At 40.6% G+C, this 22129-nt stretch overlaps 1 protein-coding gene across 6 annotated transcripts in view; it reads right to left on the bottom strand.

Moving 5' to 3' along the window:
- Positions 1-22129, bottom strand: part of FSTL4 (follistatin like 4) — a 351120-nt gene that overhangs the window by 17694 nt on the left and 311297 nt on the right. For 5 of the 6 annotated variants that reach the window (XM_083798912.1, XM_083798911.1, XM_083798913.1 and 2 more), the window contains 4 exons: positions 10696-10816; positions 3045-3206; positions 1904-2038; positions 468-494 (listed from right to left, as the gene is read on the bottom strand). In XM_083798912.1, the coding sequence (XP_083655038.1) occupies positions 468-494; positions 1904-2038; positions 3045-3206; positions 10696-10816 (445 nt within the window). The remainder of the gene's footprint in view (positions 1-467; positions 495-1903; positions 2039-3044; positions 3207-10695; positions 10817-22129) is intronic. The other variant, XM_083798909.1, reaches the window with a different exon arrangement.

The following is a 22129-nucleotide window of genomic DNA, read 5'->3' on the forward strand; positions in this document are numbered from 1 at the left end:
CAAGAACACGATTTTTGTTGCTCACCTAGTAAACATCAATACATGCTACTAAGGAGGAAGAGTTTAAATTGCTTGCTTAAAAATGCAGTGTATTGAATTTATGCCTTACATGTTCAATTATGGTAATTTGGGAGCACTTCTGACACTTGTGTAATTGTTAATGTAGCTTGGGAATCTCAGGCTACTTGCATTGGTGGCAGTTCATATAAAATTCCCATTTTTCTGTACTTTATGGTCATTTATTATTCCATCATGGGAAAATGTAAGAAGTTATCAGTAGGATTTATTTCACTGGAGTGACACCTCTCATTTGAATACTTTAGCTTTTAAACTTCTGGTCTGTACTTAATCTGGTAACTGCAAAAGTTGACAGAGTTAGTGGCAAGTTAGTGCAGAATGGCCCATCATGGAATCACTAAAGCAGACAAGCACATTATCACTACAACAAAAGAACTTTACTGCAGTACCTTCCTCTCGCCACAGTATGTTTGCAACTGCAGCATCAGAAAATTGGGAAAGCCAGAAAATAATCAAGAAAAGGAAAAAAAAAAAAACAATGTCAAAATTTTCATTGTAGCAAGTAACTGAATTAACACGCATGTTTAAATGAACTGTTTAACTTGTGAAAACTGTAACATTCATCCTAGTAAAGTAAAAATAAGAACAGATACATATTTCTAAATACATTTATCCTTTTAGAGACAATTCTGAAGCTATGACATGGGAAAAATCCTCACTGAAACGAGGATAACTTTAGCCTGTGCAAAGTCTTACAAAACAGAAGATGCTATCTTCAAATGTAGTTGTAGGTATGGTACAGGCTGTGGCTTTCTGTACAATTTCAAGTAGCAAACATGGCATCTTTCAGAAGCCTGAGACTGGCAGTTAGAGCAGCCATGCACTTAGCAGATTTTCTTCTTGGAATTTCATGCAAGAACTACATTTTCTTTTAGTATTCAAACCCTCCTGAAAAGTACAGCTATATTTGAATTTCTGTTTAAGATACATCCAATTATTTATCAACACGCTGTAATTTTCCTTGCTTAAGTATTCTTGGGGAAAAGACTGATATTAATAAGAGTACATAAATCCATTTAATGAGGAAAAGAATATATTTTTTCCAAAGAATTGCTATGAGAATGCATATTTATGGCCAACTTCTATATTAATAGCCAGAAAACAGCAAAATCACATTTGCACCTAGACTTTTAGTATCACCGTGAACCCAGGCAATCTCCTAGGTAGTTAAGGCTGAAGGATTAGGAAGGATCAGGCTCTGTGAGCTTTTCCACAGAGGAAAATCATTAATTGTGTTTCGGGGACAGTATGGACAAGGTAACACAGCCACGCTCCTATGGGAAATACACAACTGAGAGTTCCTGGGAAAACTTTTCTTTGTAGTGGAAGATAATTTCATGCCAAAGGAAACCTATTTTACTAGTCAGCAATGTAATTACAGATAAAATAAACAATTAAATCAGAACATTTTCCAAACATCTAAATATTTGAGAACTTTGATTCGTAACTGTCTTTAACAAAAAAGTCTTGTATACAGAAATCAATATTTTTTTTTCTGAAATCATAAATAATTCAACAAAAAATTAAGTTTTGGATTCTTGGATATCTGAAAAAATTGCAAATTCATTACTTTAGTAAAGGTGTTACCTATACCACACCCCAGCATGATTCTGGCACATGAAAGGCCTCATCATTCTAGATGAACTGATTTTATCTTCCCCACACAGTTCCAATCCTCTGATCAATGCACAGACAAAGTTGTCATTACCTTATGAGCAAAAGTCCCACATAGTGCATGCAATGGCCTAAACTATTAAATTGCATGTATGCCATCTCATTTTAAATATGCTTTAAAGAAAAAAATTATGTAAAAAATTCAGCTTACGGGTCTTTCTTGCTGAATCTTCTATGAAAAGTGAAGATATGTCCTCATCCACTCCCACTTCATTTTTAGCAATGCAGGTGTAGGCACCAGTGTCTTCATAGCGAACACTACTGATATGAAGTTCGCTTCCATTTGCTGCAAGAAAGACATCCTCCCGTGAGCGGGGTTCCTCACTGCTGCTAACTGCTCCCCACTGCCACGGCCGCAACGTGGGGGATTCCCACTGCACAGCGCTTCCCCGTACATAAATGGAGGTATTTGGGCAATTCTCATGAGAGCTGATGTTTTGTTTCTTTCCATTAGCACAAACAAACTCTGTGCCAGAAACGAACAAAGAGCAATCCCAAGTGCAAAAAATAAATGAAATTTCATTTATGTCTCCTTGTTAATAAAAAGAATGCTTTGGCTTTAGCGGAGAAAAATTCACATTGATTTTGGAAACAGTTCTTCATCAGATCACAAAAAGCTTGGGAGATGTCTCTCTACAGTTCCTCCTATCATTTTGCTTTCTGGAGTGGGGCTACTGTCTAAAACCTTTAGAAGATTTTGAGACTTTGCACCCAGCCACGCAGGGGTGTCTGTGCTACCAGTGCTGGAGGAGGTCTGCAATGCACCACAGAACGATTGGGATGGTAGAGGGAAGGTTCTTAATATCATTACACAGAAATTTGCAGAGAAATACTGTTGTCTTTCATTGCATGTTACATCCTTATTTGAAACATAAGGACCAACAAGAGTGAAGAGCCCAGTTCCCACTGCAGAGGTGGGTGTGAGAAGACACGGGAACCACAGGCTGATTCCCAGCGGACTTGCAGACTTGCACCCTGTGAAGTCCTTACACCCAGGAACAGATTTAATGCATCTCTCTTCTGATTTGCACAGATGCACACAAGAGGCAAGGCAGTGGAGAATCACGAACACCGTCTTTTACCAGAACACTGTTACCACTTATATCAATCGATACTGTATTACCCGAGAAATTCACTGGAGGAAAAGATAAAAAGGAAGAACAGGGGTTTTCTAACACGATTTTCAACAACCATGGCTTAGTGAAAGTACAAGAACTTCTAGTTTAAAGTACAAAATAATCCTCCTTAATCCCCGTCTACAATACTTTAATTAATCAAAATTCTGTTCTTACCTAGGAGCGTTAGCTGTTTGGATAATTTTGGCATGATATCAACACCGTTCTTTAGCCAGGTAATTCGGGGATTAGGGATGCCTTCGGCGTGACATTTGAGGCTTGCTGACACGCCGGGCTCCTGTGCCTGCGTTTCAGGGTAGACGCGAATCACCGGCGGCACTGCGGGGAACAAGGAATTGGCGACGTTGAGCTCACCTGCCCGCTGCCAGCCCGCGCTGCAGAGAAGGTCTGATCCCAGAGCCGAGGGAATGAGCTGTGGCCTGGTTTTCAGCACAAGCTACAGCGAAGATTTTTCTGCAGCCCAACTTCGGGGCAGAAAACAGAAAATAGTAATAGAAAAGAATAAACTAATATGCCAATGCCAGGGAGCAACCTGGAGATGGGATTTGGTACTTAGACCATTCCTGCTTTCTTTCATTAAGCGACTGATTGAACTTCAGGGAAGATGGATTAAAACTTAAGGAAGACACTCACATACTTAAAAATTAAAGTATAAATTCAACTGAATCTAGTAAGGGAGGAACTGAGTCCTTGCACATCATTTTCCTATTAGATGTACCATGTTATTCAACATTTTAATCAAATATACATAAGGTAATGGCCTATACATTTATTACCTGTTATTCTAAACAAATAAAACGTGTTTTCATTTTGTTTTTTTTCCTAAGAGGCTTTCAAAATGTGACTTACCTTGTTTCAGGAAGATGCCTCTGAACTCTTTAATATACTAAATTGACAGAACAACTAATTATATTACCATTTCAGACAAGTTCATTGATTTTCAATCATGCTGCCTTCGTTGCTCAAATCAACCAGACTTAATACTACCCTCTAACTATTTCTTAACAATATTCTCACATACTTTAAAGGGGATTTGCAACATTGCTCATGTGGAGGAAAAACACCAGCATCCCTCCTTCCTTTCACCTCAAGGGACTTAATAAAAGGAAATGTGAAGATATGCTTCACATCCAGACCAGCAATCCCATCTTGAAAACGAAGGGACACGTCGTCTTCTTATATATGGGAGGGCTTTAGAATGCCTGAATGAGTCAGTAACAAACTTCCACTGGAAATCACTGGTTTAAGGTATCTAACTCCCTACTGTGTTTTTATATTGTCCACCATTAGGCTCCAGGACTGGCAAAATTAAATGCACTCAACAGTTGCTTTAGAATAAAATGAAATCTGTATTTGCAGCTTGCTATATATCTATATATCCATATGGGGATAGTTTGAATAATTACAGTCACTAGCATACACTTTACATCTTTCTATTTCTATTTTTTTATGAGCCTTACCAGAGAGAGATGTATTTTACTTCTGTCTAACCTACCAGCTGCTTAAAAAAACACTGAGTCATCAGCTCTGGTTAATACTTGGAACAAAATCAGCCATGACAGAAAGCCCTTAAGTCTACTTGTTTTTATAGCTTTAAAAGAGAGAGATTGTTCAAGTGTAATCTGAGAGGAAATGCCTAGGGGCAACTGGAAAGCAAAAAAAAAGTGGATGTAAAGGCATGTCTTTAAATTCCACTTCTACACTGGACATGTGAACTTATTTCTTCTTCTTCCACTTCCTTTACTTGTGAAGAAAAGTAAATGTGTTGTAAGAAGCATGGCAGTGAGTAAAACACCACATAAGAGCTTTTTAATCAGAAGGATACCAAAAAGACAAGGTTTGTTTTATTGAGTTTGCAATTTCTGAATAAAAGCACTTACTGGTTTTTTATCTTCTCTTCCTGCCATTACTGTCAGGGTTGATGCTCCTCCTGACTTCAGGAGGTGCCAGATCAAGTGGAAGAAGAGCAAAGGAAGCGATCTGCTGTTGGAAGCAGCCAGCAGCTGTCAGAGCCATTCCCTGCATTTAAGAGACAGTGTCCATGCAATTTGGGTGAATAAGACTGTGAGTCAGGAGCTTCTGATTCCTTCCGTACCTTGGAAAATTAATTTCAACTTCTCTGAGTCAGTATCTCCAGGCACAGTAAGGTAAAGGCAGTCATTTTTGTTCACTTTGATAGAATTTTATGAAGGTCCTGCACTCGGTGCTTGTTGCGCATAAGATTTGTTTGCTACTAGTAACAGTTTTAAATGAAACAATTTAGGAACTGAGGTCTGTTGAAAGCCTACGTGATTTATTCAGATCCATAGACAAGAGTAAGTAAGTAAGTAAGTGCACAGAAAACAAGCTCACAAGACCCAAGCAGGTTAGATGTCCAAACCCTGTGAAGTCAACTGGCAGCGAGTATTCAGTGCTCCTGAGTACTTTTGTGAATCTCCAGAAGGCAAATACCTGCTTCTCCCAGTTCACAAGCAGCACTGAGCTGCTCCGCCTGCCTGGCTCCGGACCAGAGGGGGGTCCCTGGATCAGGATCAGGCCCTTCTCCAGTGCATCGCAAACTGTCAAAGGCACAGAGGAATTCTGCTCCAAGCCCAGCAGTGCCTCCTCACCCAGTGACTCTGAACAAATACAGCCCTTCCCAGGCACCTACCACTTAATGCTCTCAAAATCAGCGCTGGTTGATTGGGTTTTCTTAGAACAGTTTGCTGAAGGCTTTCCTGTTTGCACAGACATGCATGGCAGCACTCCCAGTGCCTGCCGCAATGAAGGACCACCCCTCCTAGAACCACGGCCGTCCTTCACAAAGCAGGTTACATGCATCTCTCATTTTTTTTTTCCCAATATCTGCATCCAAGAAATACACATGTTTTTCCTGCACAGCTGAAAATACAGCAGATTGATTATGCAAAAGGTAGCTCACTGCATCAATATTCTGCTTGAAAATTGGCTGAACTTGAAATTACAGCAAGGTGCACATATTTTCAGCAGTAATTAATGAGGAAACTGTTTATTTTCACCTATAAAAATACGTGTTGCACCTCTGTTCTTGCCCATTTTTCATTTTCCTAGTCCTTCCACTTGAAAACTTTTTATTTCTTCTCCCTTGTCTTACATAATTCATTGCACAGGTAAATTATGGCATGCAACTGCCTTGTGATAACAGCAAACTGCAGAATGCATTTTTATTGTCCTTGCTACAAATTAATACATTCCAAGTAAGCACATTTTACTTTAAACTTGCAAAGATTTTAGCTCCACACTTTGGAATATATGGATTACCTTTTGCTATTTCCCTTGGTGAATATATATCATTGCTAACCATTACTGTGCCTGCAGCCAAAGGCAATATAAAAAGGCTATTATCTTAAGCAAAGTTGAAAAAATAGAGGCATTCAAACAAGTAGGAGATTAGGTAGATTGCCTACTACTGCATACTGAATAGTACCTTACTTGTGAGTAGACCAATTCATTACAGTAAAGCAGCTCAGGTGATAAAGCACACGATGCGTACAGATGGCAGTATCAAGCCCTGAAGACATACATTGCTGCTACAGGACCTATATACTCCAGCAGTTATTTGAATTAATACATTAATCATTTACTTCAGATGGTTTAATCTCCCCATTTATGATTTGAAAGGAGTTTGCAGCTTTGTATGTTTTCTCTTGAAATGCCGCATTAACAAAACTTCTGTTTGAAACACCTCTCTGTTACTGGAAACCTTGTCCTATCGGACCTTTACCATTAGGATGACGATCAAATAGCTTTGTAAAACTCTTTACAAGAAATATGATATTCTGATTTATGCCGATGTTTTCCAGAGTGCAAGGACCAAGGAAAAGGATGCCCTACATTGAGCAGGCTCTTGATTTGCAAACTATCAATTTTCATAGTTGATTACAATTTTACGAGACTTTTTATTCTCAGAAATTCTTTTTTCCTCTTGAAAATGATAAATGGCTTTTCTTCCCTACAGTTAGTGCATGCTGTACGCATTTCCCAAGCAATATCATACATAGGAGAGAACATAATTTTCCTATTGTTCTTTGCCCCTCTTGATCAAAGACATAGCACAAAACATGAATTTGTCATTCCTAAACTTTGTGCTGCCTTTCAATACGTCCTTTTCTTCCAAAGGCATTAAGGGCCATGTGTATAAATACACTGACTTAAATTTTAATACTTCTGGGATTCATAAGGTTGATCAACCCAACCTAAAGATAACACACCATGTCACATGCGGGCAGCATGTCACGTTTGTTTTATGCTTCTTGTCCAGAAGACATGTCCCAGTGGTTTGGGGCATTCATGTAGTGGTCTTCGCATTTTCTGCCTAACAGCACTCTCATTTCTGCTTGTCAGTAAGAGCATCTGGACCCACCCATGTTATCTGTGACACTGGGAAACAGCTGAGCAAGTTCTAGCAAACCCTGGTGAACACTGCACACGTAGGACTTCTTCCTGAAACCCCCAGAGGTTCACAGAGCCATGTGTTCTAAGGCCGAAGCTCACTCCAGCGCTGCAAGTGAAAACACAATTAGCTGATCCGATGAAGTAAAACCCAATCAGGTAACTCAAAAGCAGGCAGAGGAAAAATGCATGTTTTAGCTGATTCTGTGTGTTGATTTTCACACAAAGGTAAGTGCTACATAGCGTTCAGCAGCTGAGCAGAACAAACCTTTTTTCCCCTTCAACTAAACAAAGGAAAAAAAATGCAAAGAGGGTGGACATGACCAGGATCAGATCATTTTAAGGAGAAAAGGACAATAAAATGTTTTGTAAGGTAGACTGAGGGAACTCAGTGGGAGCAATGAATCAGGCCGCAGATGGCATGAAAAGGAACAGAGAACACTGGAAGATTGACTGCAGCTTCCAAAAGCACTGAATTAACTGAAACCCTTCCCAAAAGTAGGGACATGCCCATACAGACAGAGAGCTTGGGAAGGATCAGGGATAAACCCTACTGCTTCCATTTGGTTCTTTCCCTACTTGTTCCCAATAGAGAGACTTGGGGTCTTCGCTATTACAAAGAAAATATTTTTTTTTTGTGTGTGTGTAGAATAATAAAAAAAAAAACAAACCAAACCAAAACTGTCTTCAATATTAAAAAGAAAAGAAAAAAATCTACATTTTTGTAGAATAATAAAATGAAACAAAGCAAAACTGTCTTTTTGATGCTAAAAGCGTATTATCCCCTCCCTGGAGGAGGCAGGCAAGCAGATACACCCCAGTTCTGGCTCACTTATTTCTGTCACATTCCCTTACAGTTTGAGTCTAATACAGAACAGCAACAGCAAAAAGCCCAGGTTGAAGATGGAGTTTTTAGTCTGATACAGACAGACACAGACAATCCCCAGCACTGAACAGAGCCAATGAACTGTACTTAGGCTCTCTGCATCTCCGCTCAGCTCAGCTTCTTCCCTCTACTCCTGTCAGAAGAAATTCCTCAATTTGTCCTTTATGGTTCTAAAAAGCAAGAAGGATTTCTGAGACATGCTCTGCCTTCGGAAACCCAGGCTATGTCTGAGGGTAAGCAGCGTCGTCCTGTCATCGCTCTTGTTGCCCCAACATCAGTTGCTGGGGGAAGCACGACACAGGCAGAACAGGAGAGAATTTAATGATGTGGGCAGCCAGCCACATTAGCAATTGCAAAACCCTGGTTTTGCAAAGCCTAATGGCTCATACAGGAACATTAGATGCTGTGAGACAAAGATTTCCAGACCCTACAGTGTTTTCTAGCAAGTCCAGGCTGATATCAGAACGCATGGCATTTTGCCGTATTTAAAGACTATATAGCAACTTCAAAAAGACAACATGGTTATATATTTTTTTCTTTTGTATTAATTAGAAATATCACATACAGCTGTGGTATGAAACTTTTATTTAAAATGTGATCTTCTCAAGAAGTTAAGCTAAGAGGCAGGCACACGTACGCTCCAGCTTTGCAGCTTGAATCCAGCCCTCCCCACACTCCAGCTAGCTTTCGTCTCATTCCAGTTTTAGTTTCAAAGCCTTTGGGCCTTAAATTCTCAGTGATGATACAGTCTACATCGTCGCCTGCCAACTAAACTCCATTCAGCTCTCAGAATATATCACATAATATACACGGGATTAAGTTGTTAGCTTGCTTTTCTTTCAACTGCTGTTCATCAAACAAATGGCACTTTGAGGAAGGAAACCTATTTTCCCAGCTGCAGCACGCACAATCTAGTTATCCATATTGCTGAGACTTTGCAGTTTACTATCTCAAAAGATGACAAATTGTTATGTAGAAACATTAAGTTGGTTTTCATTCAAATCAACTGGATGCTCTGTGCTCTCCCCTGCGCGCTCGCTGGGGGTGGGGGGGGCACTTAGGCACATCCCAGGGACCTGAGCTGCCGTCAAACCTGAGCCCCACGTCCACTGTGGTGCTCCTTAAAGTGCATAATTACCCCTTTTTACTGTTTGTCTACGTGTCAGCCTCTCTCTGTTAGCCTGGGTGGAGTTGTGTGCTCTTACCAGCCGATAAGCTCTCCTTGGTCTGTGCACACCTACAGGGAGAACTAAATAATAATTTTCCTTATAATGCATCTCCAGTAATAAAGTTGTTGAATTTTCTTGTAAAACTCAGTATGTTGAGGCCAGAATATTGCAGTATCTATTCATAAAGGTTACCCTGTCCCCTGTTCCTGAGGTACTGCTGGTCGTGTCAGCACACCGGATTCAAAGGGACCTGCAGCACAGGGGGATGGGGAGCACAGCTGGTGCAGAGGGAATCGGACAGGGAGCAGTATCGATTTGGAAAAGGATTTACATTTTTTTTTCAAGTGCCTGAAGTAAAGATAGATTTGGATGTGCCGCGGAGGTGGATTCTCCACGGGCTTGTCCCTCAAGCTCTCGTTCTCACCCCAGCGAAGAGGCGTGAGCTCGCTGCCATTTGGTGTCCGGTTCGCACAGGAGGAATTGACGGTGCCGGATACAAAGTGGGAAAATCAATCATGTCCAGAGGGCTGGGATTATCTGCTCTTTATATGACGTGGGCAGCGAGGTGTCTTCTGAGATGCACACGTCTATCTCCTCAGCCCCTCTGATGCTCCTGGCTCAGAGCCCCCAGCGCTCCATACGGCACGGAACGCCAGTTTAAGCTAAGGTCATTTTCAACTAAATCTGACTGACTGAGTTTGAGGTCAAAAGAAAGATAGTGAAGGCCAGAATATAAATTCCACCAGGCTCAAATGTGGTCCAGGGACGCAGGTGAATGAGGATGCTGGAATATGGCCCGGGTGATTCTCTCACTCGTAAAACAGTTTGCCCTCATTTTGCAAGCCAGTGGGCCATATCTGCAAGCTGATGTAAATAGCCCTCAGTCGAACCAAGCTGTCTAGAGCCAGGTAATAATCTGGTATATAGCTACAAGTTGGATAGCTAGTTTTGGAAACACAGCGCTGTATTTAAATACCGTGGGCTGTTTCATGCAACAGAAATTATTTTCTGGAAGATGAAATTATTGAAGCAACAATTCTGTTGACAAAAGTAGTCATTAGTTTAAGAGAGGCTCTGAAACATTGCTCGTCACTCTCTGGAAACTGTAAAACAAGCTGTCAATATCTGCTAAAGCCCAGCTAATTATACATACGGCCCCCCGTGCTACCTTTCTTTTTGATCGCCTGTGTGATGGCACGAGTGAGAAGCCACTAGCTGCGTTTGCTCTCACACAAAGCCCATTTGGTGCGTAGCTTTTCATGTCTTCGTGCGAATGAGATTAACGGGCAACTTTGCTTACAGGAACATTTTCAGTGGATTGTCATATATGCCATTTACTAACCATTCACCTGAAGGATGTGGGTCTGATACAGCTCTTCATAGCCGTAGGCATGACAGGTGTAATTGCCCATGTGAATAGTCGTTACCTTGGTGATGTAGAGGGAATCGTCTTCTCCAAAATCCTGCATGTAACAAAAGACAGGAAAGGAGCCTTATTATTTAGTAAAAATATTTTAAACACCACATGAAGGGAGGTCACCTGTTCGGCGGTTTTGATAGTATCACAGCTTGGGAACACAGCTTGAATTTTGAACAGCGAGTTTTGAAGTTCATAAATCAACACACAGGAGAAAACGAGCAGCAATTTCAGAGTAAGGCAAAGTAACTCATCTGAGAATACGAACTTTTGTGCTGGTTGTTAACAAGGTGCTCTTTGCACATAAAAAGATGGCAATCTCCAGCTGTTTAATTTACAGGGAAATTTAATATCTACCCATTAACCTCAGATGCCTAAAACATTAACTTCTGGGTGGGTTAAAGTTTCCTTTATCTATGCTGGTTCTTAGAAAACGCACTGTAACCTTGAGACTTGATGAGAAAGAACTGAAACTGTTTGTCAGCTAAGACAATATCCTCGGCAGGAGACAGGAAAGACGACAAAAAGCTTTCTTTTAAGGAAATTTACTTCAAATCAGCCTGCTTTGATCTGTAACTGGTTGACAAGGATCTTTCTTTCCCCCCCCCTTCATTTATTTACCCACATCTGCTCCTGCATCGCACTTTCTGATTATAGGCGGGGAGAATATAAGTTGTTAGCGAGGTTTTGGCACTGAATATTTTGCACAACTGCTCTGTTTAGAAATATATTTCAAATTCTAGTTAACAGAAGCACAGCACTGGTGGGTATACAAAGCAGCTTTTCTTGTTACCCCATTAACATTCAGACTTCTGCAGCTCCAAAATGTTTATACTTCTATGCAAACCCAGAAGGATACATTTAAAAAACAGTTAATGAGCTTAAAGTATGTTTTTTCCTTAATTAGCTCCATGTGTGAAGCATGTTAAATAAAACTCTTTGCAGAATTTCACTGCAAAAAATATGGCAAAAATCAATCTACAATCAGGGTGGCAGGAAGCCAGTGCAACAGGGTGAGTGTTGGAGATGTAGAAAGGCAAAGTTGTGCTGCTCGTGAAAGCTGAAAACTCCCAGCCAACATCTTCCCCTGCGACATGACCGAACCAATCAGGAAGGACAGCAGGAAACAGGAACGCAAACCTACTCTGCTGGCTGGGACACAACACCTTGGGTCCCCATTTCTGTGTGATGGAGAAAGGGAACCTGCGCCCAGGTTTGCAGATTACAAACAAGACTTGTTTGATCATTGGAAAGGTTTTTTTCTAAAACAAAACCATTCGGGGCTCCTTATACCTCACGCTTTCTGTCTCTTCAGGGTGCACCTGCTTCGCAGTTTGAAGCTCTCCTTTCCAACCAGGACGCTTAGGACATTTCTGAGGGAAGCTGCGATCCTGCCGCAGACTTGCAAAGCCAGCTGGCAGCCCCGAAGGAAAAGTACAAAGCGGCCCATCTTTTGCAGGATGGGATTCATCTGGCACTGCTTCTGCTGGCTCTTGAATCTTCTCCAATAACTTGCGTCTGGCACCAGAGGAACCTCTTCATGCCTCTCGTCTCCTTGACAGGCCTGCACTGGCAGGGCAACGAGAAGTTTGGGGACTTTCCTATTTTTAGACACGTTACAAGGCAGATTGAGAGCAAGCCCTGAAAAATAGAGTTTACAGGCAGGACAACAGGCTCACTCTTCCCAGAGCACAACCTTTGACCTGAGGGGGACAGAAATAACCGCTCTGTATCCGCTATCTGCTACCCTGTCGCTCTGACAGCACGACAAGGCACAAATGTGTGTACAGTTACGAACGAGAGTAAATCCATAGATGTTCCTGAAATTCATTATCTGTCATCAAAAGCATCTCAGTGTCAGGCGGACCGGGCATCTAGACTACGGGATGAGTTGGTTAAACTAAACAATCCATTATTACAAATATCTACTCAAAAATCCCCATTCGAGCATTTGCCTTATTTTCTGGTCAGCTAGATCTTTCCTGCTGGAAAGCAAAGACGCGTGAATGACTGCAAATAGCAGAGAGATCACCCCTGTTCAAGTGATATTTACATGACATAGAGAAGGCGCTTGCAGTGGAGGGGACTTAATAACAGTTTTTAAAGTTAATCCCAAAGCAACTCGAATTGAGTTTAGATCAATAAAAGCAGGATGGCTACTTTTATGGAATGATTTATACGGAGATGTGGAAAAACAGGACAATAAAATCTTTTCTGTTTTAAGTGTGTTGCTTCCTTTAAGTTATCTCAGAAAAATATTATGAATGCTTGGTTTGTGCTCTGTAATTGTCTTTTTATGGACAATCTGTTTTTTCCAATGCATACAAATGTATTAATATAAGTAAAGACCCTTGCAAAAACAAACTGATGCAAGATTACAGTATTATTCTCTTCCTCTCCAAATGCATTTTTCTTGTAAAGAGAAGCTTTTATTGGCAAAAGCATGGTTTATGACTTTTAAAAACTATTTTCTGACTTCCAGCACTTAAAAAAAGGTTATCAAATGTGATTTAGGCAACGCTATCATTTATGTCAGGCACAGAAGGAAAATATCTGCTCCGTATTAGCACTTGCACACACACAGCAAATTCACATGGAGTACAACATTATTAAGGATCACCAGCATTAGAGGTGGGAAGGAAAAAGTGGTTATTAAATTCAGGTTCAATACTTATCCCTTTGTTGCTACAAAAAGAATTCTGAATTCTGTAACAAATTAATGACTCTTCCTGCGTGCTTATTTATTGCAGTTTACAGTTTCTCTTTGTGTTTCCCTGTGGATATAATTAGTGCATTAGGGTTTCACGGCTACATTTTATATATATGCATGCATTCTTATGCACAAACACCTCCCATATATATCTTATAAAGGCACACCGGGGAGTGTTGTAACGCCCCAAGCCCTAAAGCATCAGGACCGGGGAGCCGTCAGTTCCCCAGGAGCCTCCCTCGATCCTTTGGCTCTCACCTCCGGGGGTCCCACAGTGGCCAGGGGCCACGCCACACGGGCAGTGGGCACCCTGGTGCTCCCGGGGGATATTTGGGTGCATCTCCTGCTGCCGTGCAAGCTTGTGGTGCCAGCTAGCACTGGCAGGGCATCCAGCGGCTGTCTCAGCATGCAGGGAAGAAGTCCTCAACCAGGAGTAGCACCGTAGAGCTGCAGGCAATTTTACCAAGCTGAGAAGGAAGAGCGGGTCTGTGAGGACTTTTCTCCCCTCAAAAACACGCACTGTGCGAGTGAGAGCTCTATGAATAAAAGTTCTCAGAAACTGCTTAGCACGAAAGATTTTTAGAGTCATGTTATGAACTTGCTTCATCCATCCATCCATCCATCCATCCATCCAAACACACTCACGTAAACTTTCCTGGGGAGAACTGGCAGGGGAGAGGATGGGCAGGCCATAGGGAATGGGAAGAATTCATATTAAACAAGGACAATGGAAACATTTCCGTGTGCTTCAACGTTTTCAGATGGCTTTTGCTTGCAACGGCAGGTTTCCAAGTCACTACAAGCCTGAAAACAGTCAAAAGGAACCATGAACATCTATAAAAATGATGTATCACACAGTTTTTCTCTCCCTAAAGCTACCACACCTTTCAAGCAGAGTATCTCAGGGCTGCCCAGGAGTCGCAGTGCTATGCACCCCTGGGAGCTGGGACTGCCCTACACCTACCCCCAACAAGCAAAACGATGAACTGTGGAGAGATCTTTATGCATAATACCACGGCAAAGGATTGGGAACCAGAAGAAAGGCAAAAAAGTCACTTCTGGGGCATGTTTTCCCTCCTTTACTGCTGAAGGTGAATTTTCTTGTGAAGGGGAAGAAAAAGAAATGATGAAAATGTATGAACAAGAGGCAGATACCCTTCTACCAGCTACAACCAGCCGAGCCTTGCATCAAAGCAGCCAGATAAGGATAAGGTGTTCATCGCCTCTCTTTTATGAATTTCATTATAAAATAACACTTCATGTTCTTGTAAAAAAAATAAAAAATAAAAAAATACGCAAGCTGTGCTTATAATTTCTCATAATTGATAAGGTCAACTAGTGACAGATGATAAATTGACTTCTCCAGCAGTTTGTCTCATGTTTTCTCTCCCTTTTTGGAATAAAAAGTTCTCTGCCCTTCAAATATGCTACCCTTCAAATAAAGGACTGATTAAGTGATCTCAGGATATGTATGAACTTTTCGAGATTAAAAAAAAAACACCACCCTGCATTTTAAATTGATAACCGTTGAGTAATCTAACAAAAAAAAATCGCTACTGCACACACTCAATTTCAAAAAATAACAAAGCAGATCCTAGAAAATGGATATGTACTTTTTTGTACTGTATTTCCTTTCCATCACTACTGATTACCCAAGGCATCGGTCTCTCCAAACACAAGATTTTTCATATTTATTTATCCCATTCCTCCCTTCTAATGCATTCCCTGGTCATGCAATCTGCTGCAGCTCAGAGACACCGTGCTTAGAAATGTGTAAAACATTGCATATTGCTTGTAAATCTAGTTCCCATTCTGTCTCAAGTGAAATCCAATATGCAACTGTAACGCCACAAATCTCCTGCCCTGACACCCGGGGACGCGGCCAGCAAAGAGGGAGCGAACACGGAGCCGGGCCTGCCGAGCCCCGCGGCCGCCTGGGGAGCGCGGGTGGTGCTGGAGGGTGCTGCCACTGGCACCTGCATTTTTGCCCTTTTCTGACTCTATTTCATGAGTCTTTCTAACAGGTCTTGAGGTTGTTCTTACACAGAGGGGAAACGTATATAAAACACTTTTCCCCATCGACTCTCCTGGGAGAGTCCCAAAGGCGGTTGATATCCCCTCACCACATCGACTTCTAAGTATTTATATTGGAAGTAAAGGCAGAAGAAACAGCTCGCTGACTGATCTATCCTCTTAGGAGAACCCCACTATTTGGTTATATTTCTTCTTAAATAATTTGTACTTTTCCTTCACCTTTAAACGCCTCTCTTCCAGCACTTTCCACTCAGCCCAAGGAAGCCGGGAGCCTTCCCCATGCACTTTTGGTGCATACTTCAGCCAAAACCAGTTCCTGGCACTGGGGCTCGCTGGTGGCACTGGTTTTCCACTAGAGTGAAATGAACGCCGTCACAATTTCATAACAGACAACACAGTGATGAAAATTTGTTAACCAGTTCACTTTAAAAAAGCCTGCCTGATCCTCAGAGTCTCGCTCTGACAATGTTTACAGGACTTCAAAACAAAATGTACCCAAGCATTTAATGAGATGATTATTATGCAAAACCTACAACAATGGCTATCACTTTGAAAGTGATTTCTCCACACTAATCAAATGTCTCTGATCTTTTTTACAATAGATTCATGAGTGATTCATATAAAAATAATAAAAACTAAATTAGTCATGGGCTCTTAAATCACTTTCTTTGGTGCTCTTAATAATTCATTTCCAGAGACAAGCTGAGAACTTATGCTTCATTAATATTATTTGTTCTTGGTTTTACACATGCTATCTTATACTTTAGTAATCTACATGGAGAAAAATTCAGCCTTAAGCAAATTCCAGAAAAGTATTGCAAACACAGCCTGATGGGATACTAATTTATCTGTTCTTGTTTTTCTGCTCAAATACTTTAGAACATAAGACTTTGCTGGAGAGCCAAATAAATTTTTGGCGTGAATATATGGAAATGGTCTTTTAAAATAGTTTTACAATTATAGTACAGATAAAAATGGATGTATTTTATATCCTGAGAAACTCATGAGTCAGTATGATGAGGAAAATCCACAGTAGGTCTTCCTGCTGGAGCTGTTGGTGGAAGGGAGGAACGAGCATCCCAGGGATTCAGTGAAATGTTTCTATTAATTGGATCCACTGGACATTTCAGAGAAAAGCAAAGATTATGACTGAACAGGTAAGTAACAATCTTGGGAGAAAATTATATTCATAAACTTCAACTTTCTCCCTACAGTACCAAGGCAGGGATTCATGGATTTTGGTCAGTGATTCCACCGGCCAGGGCAAGTACTGGGGGGTACAACAGATGCCGACGAGCCCTAATTCTTCTCATTCTCAAATTTCTTCTAAAGCATGTTTGTAAGCATGCCAGCCTAGTTACCTCAATACTTCACAGCAGATGGTTTTAATAGGTTCAATCCTTTCTTCCTTCTCATTTTTAGAAGATTCACACTGTATTTATAGTTCTCCTTTTCTGTTATAACACCCAGACTGAGTGTGTGCAACGCATCTAGAGGAGAATGAGATCTAACATCTCACATTTCTCAAAAATTTCACAAGGTTTGTGACCTACACGCCTGTAAAAAATGCAAGCAAAACAAAACCACCCCAGGCTGTTAAGAGTAATGTCTTCCTCCACAAAAATATGAAGTTTAGGAAGACGAAGCCTTATACTCTACCGGGTATTTAGGACCAGGTGAACAGCCGTATTGTCTCCATTGAAGTATTGATGCATTTGCAGAAATCACCTACAAACTTTGGACTGTGACCCAAAAATAAGCTATTCCACTGAAGGCACCAGGTGCATACAAGTTCTGTGGTCTTTACTATACAAAAGTGAGAGATTACATATTCCGAAAATACTGTCAGCATTAATTTTTCACTTAACCTCTATTTTAGAGCCTGCAAAGACCTAAGATACTATAAACACTGTGCAATTTCTTAAACTTTGATTTGAAAGAGAAAAACTTGGCTTTAAATATGCAACTTCCTGTAATTTACTCACATCACTGTATTAGTGCAGCATCTAGGGTGACACGGGTTTTGATCATTTTAATAGCCTCATTTCTATTAGCAGGAAATTAAATGGGGTTATTCACACGTGATCTTTTCGTGATCTTTTTATTATTTAACAATGGAACTACATTAAAAGCACCAACAGGAATTTATCTCCTTCATGCAGCCTGTTCTAATGAGAAATCTAATCCAGGTGACTCATACTTTCAAGGTTGGCCATTTGCCTTGGTCTCCAAATATTACACATGGAAAATGGACGTTAATATGAATATGGAGTTGGACTCGATGATCCTTTTGGTCCCTTCCAACTTGGGATATTCTATGATTCTACGTATGAAAGGTGCATCAAAGCAGCTAGGCACAGATCTTGCATGAGCCATGAGATACACGAGGAGATAAATCTTCCTGGGCATGCAGGTAAACGTGGATTATGAGCAACAAACGATTTAGAGAGGTCTATGCCCCCATGGGTTGACTTGTGCGAGCTCCATATGCTTAGCACGCCATGGACCTGACAGCCCACTGCTGCAGAGGTTTGCAGCAGGGCGATGGAGGCAGGCTAGGATTCAGCTGGAGCAAGGCACGCAGATTTGTATGGGGAGGAGGAGAACCTGTTTTGAAAAGAGAATCACTGCTTTTTCTCCAAGCAGCACCATATGTCTCTGAGCTAAGCCTATGTATCTCAGGTGTCTCTGGGGTCCTGGGTGATGACAGGAACTCCAGCAGCAAAATCCACACTGTTTTCATGCTGCATTAGCAGAGGCTGGATGGCTGAAGGTGAGAGCAAAGGTCTCTCTAATATTCTCCACTCATGGTCTTCTAGATCCCTGTTATATCCCACATTATCTACCTATTTTTCAGCTGGAGTCCTGCTTTATTTAATCTCTCTCTGTTCAGAGCTGCCTCTGCATCTGCCTCATCTTTGTTCCCCTTCTTTGCTTCTATTACAACCTTGTTGAGATGGGATGACTGGGACTGCACATACTATTCACCACGAGGCATATCAGGGATATCCTCTGGCATAATAGTGTTGTCTGCTTTGTACTCTGCTACTTTCCTAAAAAGTCCAATCCTTTTATTTGTTAGAGATATTTTATCAGCCAGCATGGTCCTCCCCAGGCTGAGTCATGCCCCCATACCCATGTTTTTTCATAGAAGATTAATAAAAATAATAGACTGCATAATAGAAAACTGAATATGCATGAAGTTGATACAAGGGAGGAGCATTCAAGACGTACTCGAGAATTTGGCACAGGGACTTCTTACTGGGCTCTTCTCACTGCACTTCCTGCAAGATGAGCTAACCGAGGCACACAACTGGCAGTAGTACAGTAAATAATAAAGCAAATGATACGCTGCATTTCGTTAGCCCCTGGGAGTATGTTTTTTAAGCACAATTACTGATTTTTCATCAAACAAAGAGAAAGACAAGCGACGAACTAGCTGCAAAGCACTCTCACTTCCCTACCTTATTCACTGGTGTGCTTTCCGCAGGTTGGGAGCTGGCTCTGAAGTCTTGCATTTGCTCCTAGATGAGTTTGTAAATTTTTATTTTTTTTTGGAGAGCAAGAGCATATTATCTTAACTAGCATCCGCAGAAATGAAGAAACCTATACTTTAATGACGTGTAATGAAAAGCGTATTTTTGAATTAACGATCTAATGCAGATTTGAGTTACACTGTACAGATTACTACGAAAGGAATAATGAAAAATACTCATGAATGTATGTTATAGCTACCTGTATTATACTTGGTAATTCACCAAATTCTTATCTACCTAAATTCTGTAACGTTTGTTTTTGTATGATAATATTCTGTTCTCTGTTGTTTATGTTTTCATCATGCTTCTGTAGGATAAGCTTTTGTTTACAAATTTTGTTTATAAATTCATGTATTTTTGTCTAAAGATGATGTCAAATCATGTGAAACAATGCTCTATAAATACTGTATAAACACATTTGACTCCGTGAAGAGTGTTTTATATTTTCAAATTGAGGAATGCTTTCATAATCACAGATTTGGTTAAACATACTGCTTGTTCCTAGGAGGCAGAAGTATATTATTTTAAAAGATGACATATTTTAACCACTTTGCTACTTGTAGTCAAACATCAGTTTATATAGTTACAATTGTAGTACAATCTCACCAGTGTCAGCTACCTTGCAGTTATTTTCTTCATGAGAAATGTTGATATGACCTTTTAAAAGTATAGCTCCAAAGGCACTTACAATGGATAAATAACCTGGATGGGTAATATATGGATAAAAAATATCTTTATGCTAAAAGCAATCTTAAATGTTTGCAAGAAAAATCATTTAATTACATGTAGCATTAAGATGGCTCTTTTGTAATAGGTATGTGACAACTCATTAACACATTTCTTCACAGACAAGACAAATTATTAATATGTTGCTTATGAAAGCTTCTGATTAAAAGAGCAATGGAAAGTTAATAATATTTTGTTGCCAATCAAGATATCTCATAAAATTGATTTAACTAAAGCACATAAACAACCAGGCTTTACAGTAATCTTCAGCCTCTCAGTTCTGTGTAAATTTAGGATTATCTAGGTTTTTGTTGACTTTGTCACTTCTAGTATTAATATGGAATACTGACAACCTTCTCATAGCACTTTTATCAAGAATCTGGAGAGAATAAAGCCACAAAGGACTTCTCAGTGGTTCCTTTCCTCTGCTGCACTCACACCTTCTTAGAAGAATTCTGGGGTTTTTTTTTTCAGAGTTGGGTTTATATTTTCATCTGATTTCCTGAATTAGCATTTAGAAGAGAAGGAGTTTAATTGAAATATAATACAAGGATTTTTCCAAGTGTGTGAATATCCTGTAGGTTTGTATGTGATTACCACTGTGCCAGGAGCAGGGAGGATTTTCTTGAAGTTAAAAAGGTACAATTAATCTCCTGTTGCACTTCCAATTAGCCAAATTGCTAAGCTTATTGTAAAAAGCAGAAATGCAATTGCGTTTCTGCTTGAGGCATACTAAAAGAAAACTGAGGTAATTTAATTAACCGACTTCAAGTGTATTAAGGAGCACACTGCCTTTACTTTCCTGCTGTCGGTGCCTTTAAGTAGATTATTGTTTAACGCGAGTTTCTGCACCCACAAGAGGCTGCCACCCATCCCGACCCGTGCCATTGAAGTGTGCATGGCTGCACTTACTTTCACATCACAAACCTCAGAGCAAATGTTGTGGTTCCATCATTGCTGCATACAATGATGAACCCCAAACAGAGGCGTGTTCCCACTTTGAAGGCTCCTAACAAGTGCTGCAGGTGTGCAGGTGCCCCTCCCTGGTAGCCAGAGAAGGGACACACCTGAGCTCGAGTCCTACAGGGAAATAAAGGACCACAATCCCCAAATTGCATCACCTCAAATAACTGGACCAGCATACAGATGGCGGTGATATATAAGGAACATAAAAAGCTTTACAGTTTAATTAAAGATGGAAAAGGTGCTGAGGTGTTTATTAGATAAAAAAATGTTGATGTGCAATAGCACCAGGTGTTATATGACAAGGTGAAAGAGATCATAAACTGACACATGAAACATTAAAATAGAGGCATAAATCCTGTTTTTCCTCTTTGTGAGTCTCAAAGTGCTCTTCTGATATAGTATCAGTGAAACTAGTTCAAACAGACCAAAAAGCGATGGGATATATATATATATATATATTTACTGCTGAGTTCTGTGTGACTGTCCAAGGTGTGAGTAATCATTCAGGATCCAGTTATGTACAAGGACATAACTCTTTCTCTTAACATTTAATAACAAATGCAAAAGAGAATTACTTGTACGTAAACCAGAAAACCACTTGGGCCAGTGCTAAATTAGGGAGGAACTAGGACCTGAGCCCGAAAATCTACCACTCACAATCCTAACTAAAACAACTGGAGTTACAAACGAAGCCTCAGAGCCACGTGCTGCCCTTCAGGGATGTGTTTGTGCTCCGATTCCCAGATTGCCATTTTGTGTCCCATTCACATATCAACTTCCAATGCTCCTTTAAGATCAACGTGGTCATAAACAGAATTTCATAAAGATGATACAAATGTGTGAACTTTTCCTTACTTTTTTTTGGTTAAAGAATTCTGTGACTGCTCTTTCAGAAGATTTCAGAACAGCTGACTCGCTGCAACTCCAGCCCTAACTTGGACCCAGGGACAAACCTCAGCCTGTAAATACGGTGTCTCAGACCAACCTAGTGAACAACACTGCTGAAAGAAAAGGCTTTTTCTAGACTGATCACACAAAGCTGTTGAATTTACTTATTATAGATTAAACTAAGCACGCTGGCAGCATGTGTAGTCTTTACTCAGCTTAATCTGTGTCGAAGAATAGATCTGTTTTGAAGAATGCTTGAACAGGACAGCAAGCTGTCAGGTCACCCATCTGCATGTTTCCTTCTGCCACTCTCCCACTACAGCAGGCAATGCCTGACTTTGCGCGTCGTATCTTGGCTGGTTTCCATGTATTTACAGTGACCTAAAAGTCATTATTCTAACCCTGGCACTGACGGATAGCTATAAGAAATCTGGTCAGGTACACAAGCTGTGGGCTGGCTGGGCAATCCTGTGCATCCTTGTTACTGCTTCTCTATAGA

This window comes from Anser anser (genome assembly GCF_964211835.1).
Source record: "Anser anser genome assembly, chromosome: 14".
Lineage (NCBI taxonomy): Eukaryota > Metazoa > Chordata > Aves > Anseriformes > Anatidae > Anser > Anser anser.